The 16,390-nt window shown below is 44.0% G+C and overlaps 2 protein-coding genes across 3 annotated transcripts in view; one reads left to right on the top strand and one right to left on the bottom strand.

Annotated features, from left to right (window-relative positions):
* Nucleotides 1–3,462: 3,462 nt before the first annotated feature.
* LOC117082650 (AT-rich interactive domain-containing protein 1B-like) lies at nt 3,463–4,573 on the bottom strand. Its single transcript, XM_033209545.1, has 2 exons — nt 4,010–4,573; nt 3,463–3,897 (listed from the first exon to the last, which is right to left on the bottom strand). Exons 1-2 carry the CDS (start codon nt 4,543–4,545, stop codon nt 3,543–3,545), a joined length of 891 nt encoding a protein of 296 aa, XP_033065436.1. The 5' UTR covers nt 4,546–4,573; the 3' UTR covers nt 3,463–3,542.
* Nucleotides 4,196–16,390, top strand: part of NEBL (nebulette) — a 390,572-nt gene continuing 378,377 nt past the window's right edge. The window contains exons 1-2 of one of the 2 annotated variants that reach the window (XM_033209543.1): nt 4,196–4,612; nt 5,898–5,992. In XM_033209543.1, coding sequence (XP_033065434.1) covers nt 4,544–4,612; nt 5,898–5,992 — 164 coding nt within the window. In that variant the 5' untranslated portion in view covers nt 4,196–4,543. The remainder of the gene's footprint in view (nt 4,613–5,897; nt 5,993–16,390) is intronic. The other variant, XM_033209542.1, reaches the window with a different exon arrangement.

Raw genomic sequence — 16,390 nt, 5'->3', positions numbered from 1 at the left:
TCATTATTTGAAGTTTGTTGCTGTTCTGTGCTATGTTCGCCAACATTGAGTGATGTAAATAAATTTTCAGCATGTATGCCAAAGCAGGATAATCCCCCAAACAGGAAAAATAGTAAACACTCCAATCCCTTCACTTTAGGGGGTCTTATATTCTCTGGGGGAGAGGAAATCAGGTAGCTCCAACCCTGGTGAGATGTGTAGTAGTGATGACTTCTTCTAGCTATCTTTTCCTGACTTCCTGGTGTGAATTAGAAATTCCTCCTCTGTTCTTCCATGGTATCTAGAGTAGAGATTTATTTTACAGCATTTATCATATTGTATTGTAATTCTTTGCCTACTTATCAGTCCCACTAGATTTTATTATAAGCAGAGATCATGTCTTATTCCCCAGTGCATTTCCTGGTGCCTAGCATCCTGGCTACCAATAATTATATGTTGAATGGATGAAGGAAGGTAATTGTTTCTGAAATAGCTTCTGAATCTTGAATTTCCCTTAATGTTTATATTTTACATTTCTCATTGACTTGCAGAAATACTATAATGGTAAATGAGATAATTTCTCTACAGTGCTTAAGGATCTTTGGAGAAATGTTTCATTAGGCTAAAGCTCATATGTGGATATCAAATGAAACTGTGAGCTAAAATTGACCATTTTCCTTTCGTTTTGCCACCAAAGTTGTTGGTTGGGAAAACTTTCCTCCATGGTGAATTTGAGTCAGCTAGGAACAACATACACAATTTTATACAATACCTGACAAATGGAAAACACACAGTTGAGCTGTATAAAATGAGATGATGAAATAATAAGAAGAGCTCTATACTTTATTGGCCACTACACTTTTAACAGCTCACCTTTTAGAAAAATAAAGACTTGTACTGAATTTTTATGTAAATTTATTAGTTTCTTATTGTTGATGAAGTGGAAAACATTTCTCTTGAAGTCTCATCGTTGACGTATTAGTAAGCTTTTGCTGCAGTAACAAACAATCGCCCAAATCTCAGTGACTTACAATAACAATTATTTCTTACTCCCGTTCTGTGAGGGTTGTGGGCTTGCTGTAGCTCTGTTGGGCATGGCTCAGCCCATCTCATTCTTGGACATAAGTCAAAGAAGCAGTCACCCCCCTGCAGTATGATCTTTTCAAGGCCGAGGGCCAAAGCCCAAAGGGATGGGAGAACAGGAGCAAACTATGCAAGTGCATTTTAAGCTTCTGCTCAGATACGACGCATGTCTTGTCCACTCACATTCCATTGGCCAACGGAAGTCACAGGGTCAAGCTCAGTGGGGAAAGACACACTGCCCATAGAAGTGTACCAGAATAGAAGGAAAAAAAAATTGTGAACAAATCATACCATCCATCACGCTCTGCATCCAAAGTGATGTTAGTCAAAGTCATTGTTGGGCCTTTTGTGATATTAGTTATGCTTTAAAACTTTTATTTGGAGTTCAATTTATGTAGCCTGAATAATAAAGGTGATTATAATTGATTTTGCATAAATGGGGCTCTCATAAATAGGAGGAAAAAGTAAACAGATTTGGGGATTTTAGCTAAAAAAAAATTCAACTTTATAAATATAGAAGTGTTTTTAGGATGGTGATGAAGGTCAGTTGTTTTTTATATCTGTGGATGTCACCGCCAGCAGAAAAGGATTGAAATTAAAGTAGAGATATTAGGATAGAGTTAACATAAGGAACAATTTCTTAACCAGTCAAGTTAAAAAGACATGGAAGGGCAAAGGTATCCCTAGTAGACAATTCAATCATTTATCTGCTTGAAGAGGGAAGGCTGGCTAGAGGACAGGTTTCTGCCAATTCTTTGTTTACAGTACTTTGAATTTGGAAATAAAGAAGTCCTTTTAAGACAGATGGTATTAAAATTCTTCTTACATCAGTAAAATGGCATTAAGAAATTTAGAGGCTCGTTTGATGTAGAAAATGAGAAAAAATGAGAGAAAAATGTAACTCTGAGCATGTATCACTTCTTCAGAGAATAAAATATCACATGAATATGGTTTTAATGTATTTGTTCATTTCACTCATACTATATGTCAGGCACTGTGATCACTGCTGGTTTGGTAAGAAATCATCAAATGTATCTGGGTGTGGTGCCTCATGCCTGTAGTCCTAGCACTTTGGGAGGCTGAGGTGGGAGGATTGCTTGAGCTCAGGAGTTTGAGACCAGCCTGGGCAACACAGCAAGATCCCATCTCTACAAAAAATACAAAAATTAGCAGGGCATGGTGGTGTATGCCTGTGGTCCCAGGTACTCAGGAGACTGAGATGGGAAGATCACCTGAGCCTGGGAGGTCAAGGCTGTAGAGAGTCGTGATTGTGCCACAGCACTTCAGCCTGGGTGACAGAGTTAGACCCTGTCTCAGAAAAAAAGAAAAGATTAAACATAACTTATAGTTAAAAGGTCAGATGTAATCAGCTATACATGTCACATATCACCAGCATTCTTGCTCTGAATTTTGTGCTTACAATTTGAAAAAGAGAATAAGATATTCAAACTATATTTCATGATCTACAGTTATGAAAATGTAATTTTTTTTTAAACTACTGCCTTTCAGGTGATCACATATTTTTTTCCCCCTCCTCATACATTTCTAACGAGCTCTGAAATATTTTTAGAAGACAACCGATCCTCTCTGACAGCAAATTCTCATTTTATTTGCTTTTGAGGTGGACTTGTGAACATGGCAGTGAGTGAGTGGCTCAGGGGCGGTTGCATTTGGTGAATACATTTAAAGAAGTTACGTCTTCTGGAAAGTCAAACAGTACAGCATTATTATGAATATGTTCATCAGTGCAGCTGTTTAAGAGGCCGAGAAACCAATGGTTTTCTTTTGTCATGAAAAGCTGCAGCCATGATATTTTTTTTGAAATGACAGAAATATTCGTCAGAGCAGTGGCAGTTGGTATGTGGCATTATTGAGTCTTAATCTGTGTGCTAGCAACGGAATGTATTCGCTTCTTTGTTATAACCAATTTATAATAATCCTAGCTGACTCTTCCCTAGAGCTTCCCTTCAGCCAGGCCAATTGAAGCAGTTCAGAACTGCTGACTCATTTAATCCTCACAGCAGGAGGGTAGAAGCTGTTACGTAGCTGCATCCTTACTCCCATTTTGTAGATTAAAGAATTGAGGCACAGAGCGACTAAGAATTTGCACAAGGTCAGATCATTAGACGGCGGGGTCAGGCTTTGAACCTAGGCTGTGTTTGATTCATTTTGCTCCCTCTTATCAAGTGAGTCCAATAACCTGACATCTGATTAAAAGCAAGAAACGATTCCTGTTCCCTTTGGTTTCATCCTACCCTGAGCCTTCTACTTGATTTTCTGGCTCCTCTGGTTTGGACTACGAGTTTGTAATTGCTTTCCGTAATGCAGGTGAAGAACTTTTCCCAGATCTTTGAGGTGTTGAATTGCAAAACAATACAATGTATACATCTACGCACATTTAAAACGAGCCGTGGTCATTTATTAATCAAGAGAAGCTTGCCTCGGGCCAAAAATGACCAGTCGCTCTGCAAGGACAGGTATTAAAAAGCACGGGGTCTGGGAGCCGGTGAGAGAAGGCTCTTTCTCATCCAGGATCCTAGGACTTCCCGCGGACACGCGCGGGAAGCGTCCTCTCGGAAGAGGCCCGTGGGAGCGGGCGCGGTGCAACCCTCGGCGCCTCTGGGACGCGGGTCTCCGGGTTCCCCGCGGATCTGCTGGCCCTTGGGCCTGGGCGCGTCGCTGCGCGCAGCAGAGACGGCCTCCGCCCTGAGACTGGGTGCCGGTGTCCCCGGTTTTACTGGCTGGAGGAGGAGGGAGGGCGCACCCTGGCCCCGCACTCCCCGCGACATTTGGGTGCCAGGGATGTCAGTCAGCCTGGGATGAGGGTGCCCCTGGCTGGGGAAGAGAAGCGAGAGGGAGGGAAGGGAGTACGTGGGTTTGAGCATTCTCCCCACCGGTGTTTGTCACGTCCCCCGCCTGGATCCCTCCCTCCCCAGCCGCCGCCCACCTGGGCTCCCCGGCCTGCGGCGGCGGTGGCGCGAGGCTCGCTCCCCAGGCCGCAAAGTCGCACCCGCGGCGGTCTGCGGAGCTTTCCGGGTCTCTGCCCGCCCCCTCCCCCGCTGCGCCCTCCCTCCCAGGGTGCCCGACGTGCACGTTCCCTGCCACTTCGGTCCAGGCGCGCCAGTGGGTTTGGCCTGCGCGGCGGCGGCTAGGCGGGGGAGCGAGTGAGCGCGAGGGGCGGGCGCGAGTGACTGTGTGAGTCACCCGTACCTGGAGTGCAAGCGACGCAGAGCCAGCGGCGCGGAGCCCGAGCCGGAGCCGAGCCCCAGCGCCTGCGAGCCCTAGAGCGCGGCCGGCCCCAGGCGCCAGGCCTCGTCGCCCTCCCCGTGCACTCACCCGGGGCCCGGCGCCGACTCCCCACCCGGCGCCAGCCGCCCGCAGCCCTCCCGCCTGCCCGGAGGCGGTGCGGGGCTCGCCGGGGGATGTCACAGAGGCTCTTCGGAGCCAGCCGCCGCCGCCGCCGCCCCCGGGAATCGCGATCATGAACCCCCAGTGCGCCCGTTGCGGAAAAGTCGTGTATCCCACCGAGAAAGTCAACTGCCTGGATAAGGTGAGCGAGGGGGCGCCGGGCCAGCCTGGACCTGCCGGGCGCCGGGCTGCACCTGCTCCGAGAAGTTTTGGCACCTGGGATGGAAAGCGATGAGTGGGTCGGTGCGTGTGCCTGTGCCTTGGCAAGGGGGGAGGGCGCGCGAACGAAGACGCCCGCGGGAGTGTCAGAGACACGCTTGGCGATTGTGGTGTTGGAACCGGGAAGGGATTTTGTCGCGGTACCGGGCTGCGCGACATCGGCCGAGCCGCTGCGGAGGGCGCACGGCGGTGCGCGGTCCCGGGCCCCGGAGGGACCAGGCTGGGCACCCAGGGGGGCACTTCGGCGAGCCGCGCCCCCTCCACCTCCACTTGTGTTCCACAATACCCCTGACCCCTGCAGCACAGATCCGCCCGCGATCCCACCTCACCGCCTACCCCTAGCGCCTCCTGTGACCGCGGCGAGGGGGAGAGGCAAATAGTAATTAATATGTCATGGGGCGGCCGCTGCCGCATTGCTAAGAATAATCCCTGCTGGAGAGCCCCGGCTCAGCGCGGCAAGCCGGACCCAGGGGTGTCTCATCCACCGGGTGGGGAATTCCAGGGGAAGTAGTTTTGTAGCCGGGCCCCTCCAGCCCTACCTCCTGCCCTCCCCGGGCAGGGATGGAGATGAACAGCCGGGGAGAGACACCCAGGAGCGATCCGGAGTGACTGACAGTTGAAACCAGCCAGGGGCGTTCTGGGGAAATTTGCGTCTGAAGATACAAATGCTTCCTTAGAACAAGCTGTCATCTTGACAGTCATCCCAGGCAGAGTCAGAGGTCCAGCATTTTAGTGGAAGCTGGTCCGGTGTAGGGGTACTTACATAGTCCTCCTGCAGCCCCCTCAGCTTGCCTGACTTCGGGTGAACACATATTTGTTGAGATCCTACAAACCCTGCATTTAGACACTTTGAACTGGCTTCCTTTTGGTTTCAAAGCCACTCTCTGGGCCCCGTTTCTTCATTAACCGAGCTCAGAATTCTTTTCTGGCTGCTCAGAGAAGTGCTGTTTCGACAGAGCGTTGACAGTTCTTCCATGGTGCCTCGGTATATTGTGGTTGAGTCTTCCTTTAAGACTCAATTTTCAGAGTTGCCTGCTTGCCTGCTTTATTTACTTAGCTGAAAGTAGATAAACACATCCACAGTTCCCTACACTTATTTTGTTGTAGCATTTTCAGCTACAGGGACCGTGATGCGCTCAAAAGCCTTCCTTCTGTGCCCATCCTGGCAAGAACTGGCATTGTACTGAATTTTTATTTTTTTTTTCCAGTATTGGCATAAAGGATGTTTCCATTGTGAGGTCTGCAAGATGGCACTCAACATGAACAACTACAAAGGCTATGAAAAGAAGCCCTATTGTAATGCGTAAGTATTGTCAACATGCTGTCCAGGTGTGGCACAGCCTCAGAGCTTGAGAGCCAGTGGACCTGCCTGTTTTGAAGAACTGACTCACTGTGTCACCTAGGTGTGGCAGTGGCTAGTTACCTGTTTCTATCACAGACTCTGGAGCCATGTACTTTGTTGATGATCACTGCTTTTTATGCCTTTCTAATGTGTTGGGTAACTTCTATGCATCTTCAACTAGGTTAGTTTTTGAGGTTCACAGTGTTACAGACTTAGGGACACTTATTAGAAGCTGCAGAACTTCCCCACTGAGAACGTGTGGGCTCTGAAGTGCATGTCAGGTAGATTTCCATTTTAATCCTGTGTCAATTTCCATTTTAATCATAGGATGTTGCCATACTGCAATTTCATACCTGAACCTAGTTGCTATGGAAAGGAGTCTTGCTCATTTGGTCTTAGCTGAGACCACTGCAGAAATTCTGGGCTTAAACAGGGAATCAAAGAGTGGTTTGGAGAATGGAACCAAAGACATGGGTGTTCCTGGCTGGTTAGTAGTAGGTCGGTTGTAGTAGATCTACTGCAGTAGACCCGGTACTTCCGGCTGGTTAGTGTTGTAGTAGGTGGGGATTAAAAAAGGTAAGCCTTCTTTGGAAGGCTTTTGTGTAGGCATGCTGCTAGCCTAGAATAGCAATTAGCTAGCATTTATATCGTGCTCACCATGTGTCAAGCTCTGTTCTAAGCACTTTATGCATACTGATCATTTAATCTTTACAACGACCCTACAAGTTAGGGGATGCTATTATTACCCCCATTTAGCAGGTAATGAAATTGAAGCCTTGAGAGGATCAGGCTCAGGCGGGGCTCAGATCACTCCTGGAGGCTGCTGGTGGTTTGATTTGACTAGTGTTTCCATATGTCTATCTTGCTGCCCAGAGGCACATGTTTCTCCACTCCTGTGAGCATCCTCCTACCCCAAACTGTTTTCAACTGTAAGCTCTTGGCTCTGATGGTTAAGTTTTCTTTTTCTTTTCTTTCTTTCTGAGACAGAGTTTTGCTCTTGTTGCCCAGGCTGTAGTGCAATGGCATGATCTTGGCTCACTGCAACCTCCGCCTCCCAGGTTCAAGTGGTTCTTCTGCCTCAGCCTCCTGAGTAGTTGGGATTACAAGCAGGTACCACCATGCTCGGCTAATTTTGACCTCAGGTGATCTGCCGCCCTCGGCCTCCCAAAGTGCTGGAATTACCGGTGTGAGCCACCGCACCTGGCCTGATGGTTGAGTTTTCTCACCAGTTCCCCTGTGGGGTTGGCATGGTCTGGAGCCAGCAGAGGTGCCTGTGGACCTCAAGCCTTTTGGCTGGAACATTGCCAGAGATTCATCTTCCCTACAGTTTTTGAAGTAGGTTCATCATTCAGGTCTCCTGGAGATGGAGGGCCCTTGGTTAATTCATGCTTCATTACATACTGACAGTATGTTATCATAGACCGTATATTTTTGGTAACCAAATGGAATTGCTCATACCTCTCTGGTGAAGAACTTCAAAAAGCATTTTATCTGGTGAAGACTTTAATATTTGTTTTTCCTTAGTCCTTAGTGCTTACAGGTAGACCAGAATCTTTTCAAGAAATCAGAAAATGGGGGCATTGAACAGAATTCAGGACTTTCTTGGAGAGGGGAAGTCCACAGATATTCCCCAAACTTTCTGATGTCTTCAATCCTGCTATACCATTCTTCCTATCGGAATAGCGTGAAGCAAAAACGAGGTTTCGGTGTCATGATTTCCTGCTTCCCTTCCAGAGAGCCATAAACAACTGGTTAAAGATCAAAGGCAGGCGTAAGGAGAAGGGAAACGGCCCCAACCACTCATAAATGGGATAATTGTTCTTTGGTTAAAGGAAAGTGAACCATTCTTCCTGTAACTGTTTCAGTTGGCAGCCTGATTCCATCAGGCTTTATGGACCACATCAGGATTCAGGATTCTTTACAGGGCAGGGCCAGGAGTTTAACCCCAGTGATAACAATGCCTTTGGGTGGCCCTGGTAGGCCTGAAGGGATTGGGAGGGAAGGAGGAAAGAGAGAGAAAGAAAATGGGGAGAGAATAGCAATTACAACAATGAGAGAGAACTGGATAAGGGAGAAAAAGAAATGATCAAAAATAAAAGGACAGAAAACAGTTCAACTGAAGTAGAGTCATTGACTGCATTGGGCTACTTGAAAATTATTTAGTGCTTATTGCTTAGTTTGGATTCAATCTAATTTTAAAAGTTTATGAGATTCTGGATGAGTTAGGAAGAGCTATTTTGCACTTTGACTTGATAGTGATGAGTGCCCAGAAACGTTGAGATTTGGGCCCCAAAAGGAAATGATTTTACTTATGAAAAAGAAACATCCTGTTGTATTGTTTCTTCGGTCTTGATCTCATTTTTAATACTCTCAATATACCTGTATAGAATGTTTATAGATTTTCCTCTCTAAAATTTCTCATATGATTCCAGTACATTATTATTAGTTTTCAGTTGAATTCTGGGGGTAGCACTCGAGGATTTTTGCTTCATGTTGAACCTGGTAGTCCACTTTATTGAGCAGATAAATAGGGGGAAATAGGAATTCATCCTTAGTGAATGGATGAGTAGAGAGCTGATATTTAAAATTCAGATTTAGGTTCATGTCATAGCTTGATATGCTACCTCTAGAAAATGGAACCTGGCAAAGTTTTGGGTTCTGTCTGCTATGAGGGTTCTGGGCTCGAAGGTCCCTGCTGTCAGTCTGTAGTCTGCTAAGGATACATGTTGCCGTGTACACTGGCTGGGCAGTGTGGATTGCCCTCTGGGGATCCTGACGCATCCGCTCTAATTCAGGTGGTGCATGTCAATCAGCTGTTCCCTGTGGTTGTGGCCAGAGGGCTGCCATAATTTCTCTGGGTCAATAGTAGAAAATTGATTCTCTAATGTATACTGCTACCAGAAAATGAAACATTTGCTTTTCATGTAATGCAATATTTTATCTGCACCTGGTTTGTTTCAGGAGTCAATGTATATACATGCTTAAATGAAAACAACTCTTCATCTTCCGCTGTCACTTTTTATTGTGAAAATTTTCATACATTCAAAATAAGTAAAAGAATAATACAAGGAACATCTCTCTCCCCTCCACTGACATTCAACTATTATTAACATTTTGCCATGTTTGCTGCTTCATATTTTGATCTCATTATATGTCCAAATATATATATATATATTTTAAAAATTTATTTTTATTTATTTATTTTTTTGAGTCGGAGTCTCACCCTGTAGCTCAGGCTGGAGTGCAGTGACGCCATCTCGGTTCACTGCAGGCTGCGCCTCCTGTGTTCACACCATTCTCCGGCCTCAGCCTCCCGAGTAGCTGGGACTACAGGCGCCCGCCACCACACCCAGCTAGTTTTTTTTTGTATTTTTTAGTAGAGCTGGGGTTTCACCATGTTAGCCAGGATAGTCATGATCTCCTGACCTTGTGATCTGCCTGCCTCAGCCTCCCATAGTACTGGGATTACAGGCATGAACCACCGCACCCGGCCATGTCCAAATATTTTTATTACTGTTGAGCCATTTTTCCATTTCATACATCAAGCTGGTTTCATACATGGTGACATTTCATCCCTAAAAACCACATCATGCATGCACTAAGCATAAGGGCATTTTCTTAAAGAATCATAGAGCTTTTATTACACTTAAGAAAATTAACAAATGCATTATTATAACATCTTATAGCCTGTCTATTTTTATATTTCCCCCATTGTCCTAAGAATGTTCTTTATCTTTTTTTTTTTTTTAAAGCCAGGATCCAATCAGCGTTCATAATTTACATTTAGCTGTTATGAAAATGACAACTTTTCTTAGCTATTAGAGATTCAATATCAGTTATTCAAGTTCTGCTATTATTTCTACTAATTTACAGAACCTATCACGGTTTTCAAGAAAAGGGCTTAAGTAGCATTTCTTATGAAAATAACATCCATAATTAAATGAAGAACCTTTAAAATGAATATTAAGAATATGCTTAAAAATTGGAAAGCATGAACATAGACATTTAGAATTACTGTAAGAAAACATAGAGGTTTCTTATTTTAATCGCTACCTGAGGGCATTCTTAAAGGAAATGAAGTAGTGAGTGCTTCTTCAGTTTAAATATGTTGCTTGTTTATATTCTCATGTGTTTAGAGAAGAAACAAGTATTCTCTTTGATTTCATGCAAAGGAGAACATGTATAAAATATAATTTACATGATATTTAAATTTTGATCTTTAGATAGAACGATCAAAGTATAGTACACGCTAGATGTAAGATTGAGCATAATACCCGTTTTGCTCCTAATGCAGCAGTGCACACTATTAAAATATTTAAAAACAAACTGTTGTACTTGAGTGCGTGCCATGTTTTCATAAGCCTTTATGTTTCATAAGCAGGCAATGGATTCTTTAGCACATTTAGGATTTTTTTCATCGTGGAACTTACAAAGAAATGAGGACTAGGCAAAATTCTTATCACTAAGAGGTTCCGAGAAAGTAACACTAGATGATTAGACAAAAAACATAGCTAATATTTCTATGTGAATTTATATGCCAAGCTAAACTAGAAACATTTTCCTACCCAGCAAGCCACACACCCTAAGACCATTTGTCAAATAAATTATTTAATTTGCTGTGTGTATAAGTCAAAATTGCATTTACTATGTCTTTGTAAAATATACATCGGTTCTTAAAATTTCCTGGGAGGTATTACCACTTAGAAGTAGCATTGCCAAGACTGACCAGTTAATGTGTTCTCACCAAATGTCAAGTTATATTAGGTCTGGGGTGCCACCAAGGAACGATGCAACAGTTTAACATGACCTTGCCAATAATTTCCGCAGAACATTATTTGGGCTGAACATTATTCGCAGACATATTTTTGGGCTGAACATTTGTTCTGACCTGCCTACATTTACTATACCCTGTATCTTAGTCAAATGTATCTTTAATTATGGGGCTAAAAGAACACAAATATCCACTGAAGTATCTTTAGTGATCCTTCCAAATAAGATTCCCTCTCATCAAAGAGTTTCACTTAAAGTGGTTTCCGAAGACTTTAAAAAATAAAACAGCAGGCGCTGAGTGTCGTGTTTACTTTCTCTCTGCCTGTGTTTGCATTCCCTCTCGTGAATATTTATTGACTTTCTACCACCTGCAAGAGGCTGGGCTGGGTGCATCTCATGACGAGTCACTCAGAACGGTCAGCACAGTTCTGCCGGCCCGTGTTGAGTGTGATTGTCCAGGCTGGTGCCTCACTGCCTCCCACGTACCATTTTGTTGCTGGTCACTCCTCGTTAGTGCCTTTCCTAAGGAATCAGAGGACACAGAAGGAAATTAAATTGAAACCTGAGAGTATTCCCACCATCTATTTTCCTTATCTGTAGTTGGGCCTCCTGAATTTGGTTCTAGAACACTCCAAGGACTTGAGTTATCTCAAGGAGATTGATGAAATTCCTGCTATGAAGTTAGCTTTGATTACAAAACAATGTGTCACAAAGTACAACATGTTGTCATTGGAGTTTTGGAGCTAGATGGAGCTGGAGTTGAATCCTGGCTCCATCCTGGCCTACTGAGCTAGTCTCTGGATTGCCAAACATCAGTTTCTCCGTCTGTCAAATGGGTACAGTAATACTAAACCCACAGAGCTGTATGAGAAGTAACAAAACAATACTAGGATAGGCCATAGCCTAGTTTCTGGCACATAGCAGATCTCCAGGAAACAGTAGTGTCCTTCTTTCCTCATCAGTACTTTTTTGAGGGGTGAAGAAAGAGTGGGGAAGAGAGAAGAGGAGGTATATCAATAAATAATAGGAACTCACTCACACCTATTAAAAGGTTCATACCGAAGTTTTTCACACTGTGGGCTGCTACCCATTAGAGAGTTGTAACCAGAATTGAAAGAAGGAAGAAAAGAGAATAAGAGAAAACATCAGACTTCATGTAAGTACTAAACAGAGGATTCTTTTGGCAAATATATTTTTTTCAGTGATACGGGTACATATGTGTACTGGATCATGATGTAGACTTTTTTTTTTCTTTTCTTTTTCTTTTTTGAGACAGAGTCTGGCGCTGTCGCCCAGGCTGGAGTGCAGTGGTGCAATCTCGACTCACTGCAAGCTCCGCCTCCCGGGTTCATACCATTCTCCTACCTCAGCCTCCGAAGTAGCTGGGACTACAGGCGCCCTTCGCCATGCCCGGCTAATTTTTTGTGTTTTCTAGTGGGGTTTCACCGTGTTAGCCAGGATGGTCTCGGTCTCCTGACCTCGTGATCCGCCCGCCTTGGCCTCCCAATGGAAAATAATTTTTACTGGAAGTGGTGATTGAAAGGTATGAGAAACACTAGTTTAGTTCCATATTCTTAATGCTCCATACATCAGAGAGCACTGAAAGTTACCTGTAATGTACAATGGCATGCAATAAGTTTGTGAATCCTAACAACCACGTTTCTCTTTGTGCCAATCACACCCGACCCCACACCTTTCCCTGGGGTTCAGTCCAATACAGTCATCACATAGGTCTCAGCTCAACAGTAAGAGCCCACATCCTGTGCAGGAACCATGAGCTTATCTGTCTGTATCCTCCAAGGGATCTGTCCCATGTATCTGCATATCCCTCAAGCCTGGCACATAGACGAGATTGGGCACGTTCAGGGTGGTATGGCCATAGATAAGCCTGGCATTTAGAAGGTACTTGATCATATTAGTCACCTCAGTGACTATAAGAACTGTGTGTAGCCTTTGCACTTAGTCCCTCGTTTAGGATGAGGCCCAGGCTGGTTTCTTTTGGGAAGGCAGACAGAATTTGCGTGATTCAGAAGAACTGGGTTAGGATGAGGCTTTGAGGAGCCTGATCCATGTGGACTGGTGACTAGGGGTCATTAAGCCTGAATTCCAAGGGATAATAAAGTATCCTGCTGTTGGGATAGTCTCACATCTTCTGATCTGTAATGAACATAGTGGGAATTTACTTTCACTACTTAGAGTTTGGCTTCAAAATGTGACATCTTTCTAAAAACATTTCTTACGAATACTCATTTATTTCCTTCTGGGTTAAATTACAATCTCTACAATGGGAAAATAATTCCCACCTACCAGGGACTTTATAGAGATTAAATGGGGGAAATGTTTGTAAGCTTGAGCCCATCAAATAACACCTAAGGACCCAAATGTCAGTCCACTCTTTTACTTATAATAGTAAATGGAAAATTATTGTCTCATATTTCTCCGCTAAAGACAAGAGAAAATGTCACATTGTTAGAAGTGACCGTTTCTATGGAAGGATATTGTGGCATGTAAGAGTTCTAGTTAGCATCCACTGCAATGTGCCCTGCCTGACTTTTTAGTTACATACCTCAAGGAAAAAATTAAACCTTTGCCCCTTGACACAGTATCTGACATGAAAGGATGACAGTTTTCATTTTTCTTTTCTGGTTATAACTGGATGATTAAAAACAAACGAAGGAGATACTTTGAGCCAATAAAAAGGTTCCAGTGTATATACAAAACGATCTGGTTCTCAGTCACCGTATTGGACCGTTGGCAATTAGATATTGCATTTTGGTACTTTTGAAGTCATTGTAGGGAATCATATTTACAAATCACTCTCTGGATTCTGTGTCCCATTTGAAAATGTTTCTGAAAGGTGCCTTTGATGTGTAAGTTCTGCCTGTTTATGATGGTGTATTTATTATGGAATGATGTCAGATTAGAAAAGATTTTGAGATGAAACCCAGCAGATCTCATCTCAATCATGGTGAAATGCAAGGTTAATACAAGATACAGATATGTGTGCTTAAAGGAATATTGATTATGTATCAAGGGCCTGTGCAAGAGAGTACATTTCAGTAGGTCCTCTTTTTTTTTGAGACAGAGTGTCGCTCTGTCTCCCAGGCTGGAGTGCAGTGGCGCGATCTCGACTCACTGTAAGTTCCGCCTCCTGGGTTCAGGCCATTCTCCTGCCTCAGTCTCCTGAGTAGCTGGGACTACAGGCGCCCACCACCACGCCCGGCTAATTTTTTGTATTTTTAGTACAGACAGGGTTTCACCACGTTAGCCAGGATGGTCTCAATCTCCTGACCTCGTGATCTGCCAGCCTCGGCCTCCCAAAGTGCTGGGATTACAGGCATGAGCCACGGCGCCCGGCCAGTGGGTCCTCTTTAAATGTTTTCAGATGAGTGCTTTACAGAGTGGTTCCTAGGACATCAGGGGGTAAGAGAGATACAGACATAGCCATGCATGGCACCCTTGTCCTCAAGGGCTTAGAACTCCTTTCAGTCTCTAGAGGAAGGATAAATTAATTACTTTTCTGTTCTGTTTCAGTTTTTACAGTTAGTGTTACTAGGAAGACCTTGGCTTTTAGCCTTAGGAGACCTTGGCTTTTTAGCATGGAATCTAGAATAATGTTTATGAGCCGAGTACCCAGAACGTTTTAGGAACTAAGTAAAATGATTATTATTGATTTCTTCCATGCTCAGCTGGCTATTTGAATTCAGCAAAGTCCTGCTAATGGGTCTAACATTTCTTCAGGCCTCTAGTTGAACCTAGATAGGGCACAGACCTAACCACGAGAATAGGAAGTTGTGAGAAGGACCAGGTTTAAGTGGCAATGATTGTTTCTTCCATCACTGGAAATCCCGTATTAATTTTATTTATAGTTAGCTGTGCAATTTTCTTAGCAGAGTCTTCAAAGGAGTTGCTTTGCGTTTAACTTCTGTTTACTTTTTCACACTCTCTGTTGACTCATTCTTATTGAATTCTAGGAGGAGCCAGAAGATAACTAGTTCGATGTGTGCATTCTTGAAGAGCATCTAATCGATAACCAGACTGGTGGTCTGTTGTACTTCTGCATCAGCTCAGCAGTCTAAAAAACCATTTGGATAAAAATCTTTGATTGGCACTCTGATGCTTATTATCCATCAAAGGCAGGTGCGACCAAACACAGAGAACCTGGAGAAATAGGATGGCTAAGCTCAGCCAAGGGTCTATAGATCTGGGATGTGCAGTGGGAGTTAGATGGTTGCCTGCCAATATTGAATTTGGTTTTAAAATGTGACTCCTGTATCCGTTAATCCTTTAATTGATCCAGAGTGTGAATTCCAGCAAATTCAGGCAATGCATGGGAGTGGCAAGAACACTGCAGCAAACACATACACCAGTGCAGAAAGACGTGCCCTGTAAGTAGATGTATTTTTGATGGCCTGTTTGGATAACGTACATGTCTTCTCCTGCCTACTCTCCCCACTATCTGCCCAGTCTCCTGAGCTTCATGCATTTCCTGCCACTACAGTTATTTTCTGAAAACATGGTTCTGATTATACTACTCTCTTGCTCAAACACCTTTGATGGCTCCCTATTGCTTATAGGAAAAATAATTGGGTTTCTAGCAGACATTCAGAGCCTTTCACAGTCTACCTTCCTCTATCCACTTCCATTTAACCTCCTTCTCTTCAGCCACACTGGGCTGCTAGCTTTGAAACCTTCACCAAATTTCTTAATCTAAGCCTCAGTATCCTCATCTGTAAAATGGGTATAATAGACTCTACCTAATAGGATTAAGGATTCGTTGGAATATCCAATCTAATAATGAGCTTAGCGGAGTTTCAGGCACATGGTAAGGAATTAATACAATTTAGATATATTTATAACTTTAATCATTATTAACTAGACACAGTGATTTGACCCTTTACTCATGCTGTTCTTATGCCCTCTGGCACTGGAGTGACTTTGATCCTTAAGGCACATCTGTAAGGCTATGCCTACCTTTGCAAAGATATTCTTAATCCCTCAATCACTGAACTCTTTCTTTGTGATTCATTGTACTTTTTATGCCTCAATTATATCACCTATCAAAGAGCCTGCTTTGTACTATGGCCATGTTTGTCTTCCCATTTGAGTTGGTTTCCTGCTGAGATTGGACCATAGATGTTCTCGGCCTGGAGTGGGAGGTGGGTTGGGGTAGGAGAGGTCAAGTCAGCCTGTGAGAGCTTTGCTCCTTGAAGGGACTGCTTTGTGTTTTAAAGAGCAAGGTGTGTAAGGAATTGAGAACAGGTGTTACAAAACTGCAATGCTCTGATGCCAGCCATGTGGAGTTAGCATCAACTCTGCCAGTGAAAGGCACAGACCCCAACAAAATTGCTCTCACTTCAAGCCCAGGAGTCCCTAGGTCACCTACACTCTGGACCAACTGGCTGCAAATTTGAGAGTTCCCACAACCCCCTCAGATTTGATAATTAGCTGGAACAATTCACAGGGCTCAGGACAGTGCTGTACCTAAGATGATTGTTTTAGCATAACAGATAGAAATCAAGACCAGCCAGATGAAGAGACACTTAGGGCAAAGTTTGAGAGGATCCTGGATGTGGGGCTTCTCTGTCC

This window comes from Trachypithecus francoisi, unplaced genomic scaffold (assembly GCF_009764315.1).
Source record: "Trachypithecus francoisi isolate TF-2019V2 unplaced genomic scaffold, Tfra_2.0 Lachesis_group9, whole genome shotgun sequence".
In the NCBI taxonomy this organism is placed as follows: Eukaryota; Metazoa; Chordata; class Mammalia; order Primates; family Cercopithecidae; genus Trachypithecus; species Trachypithecus francoisi.
This window is presented reverse-complemented; position numbering and strand designations above follow the sequence as displayed.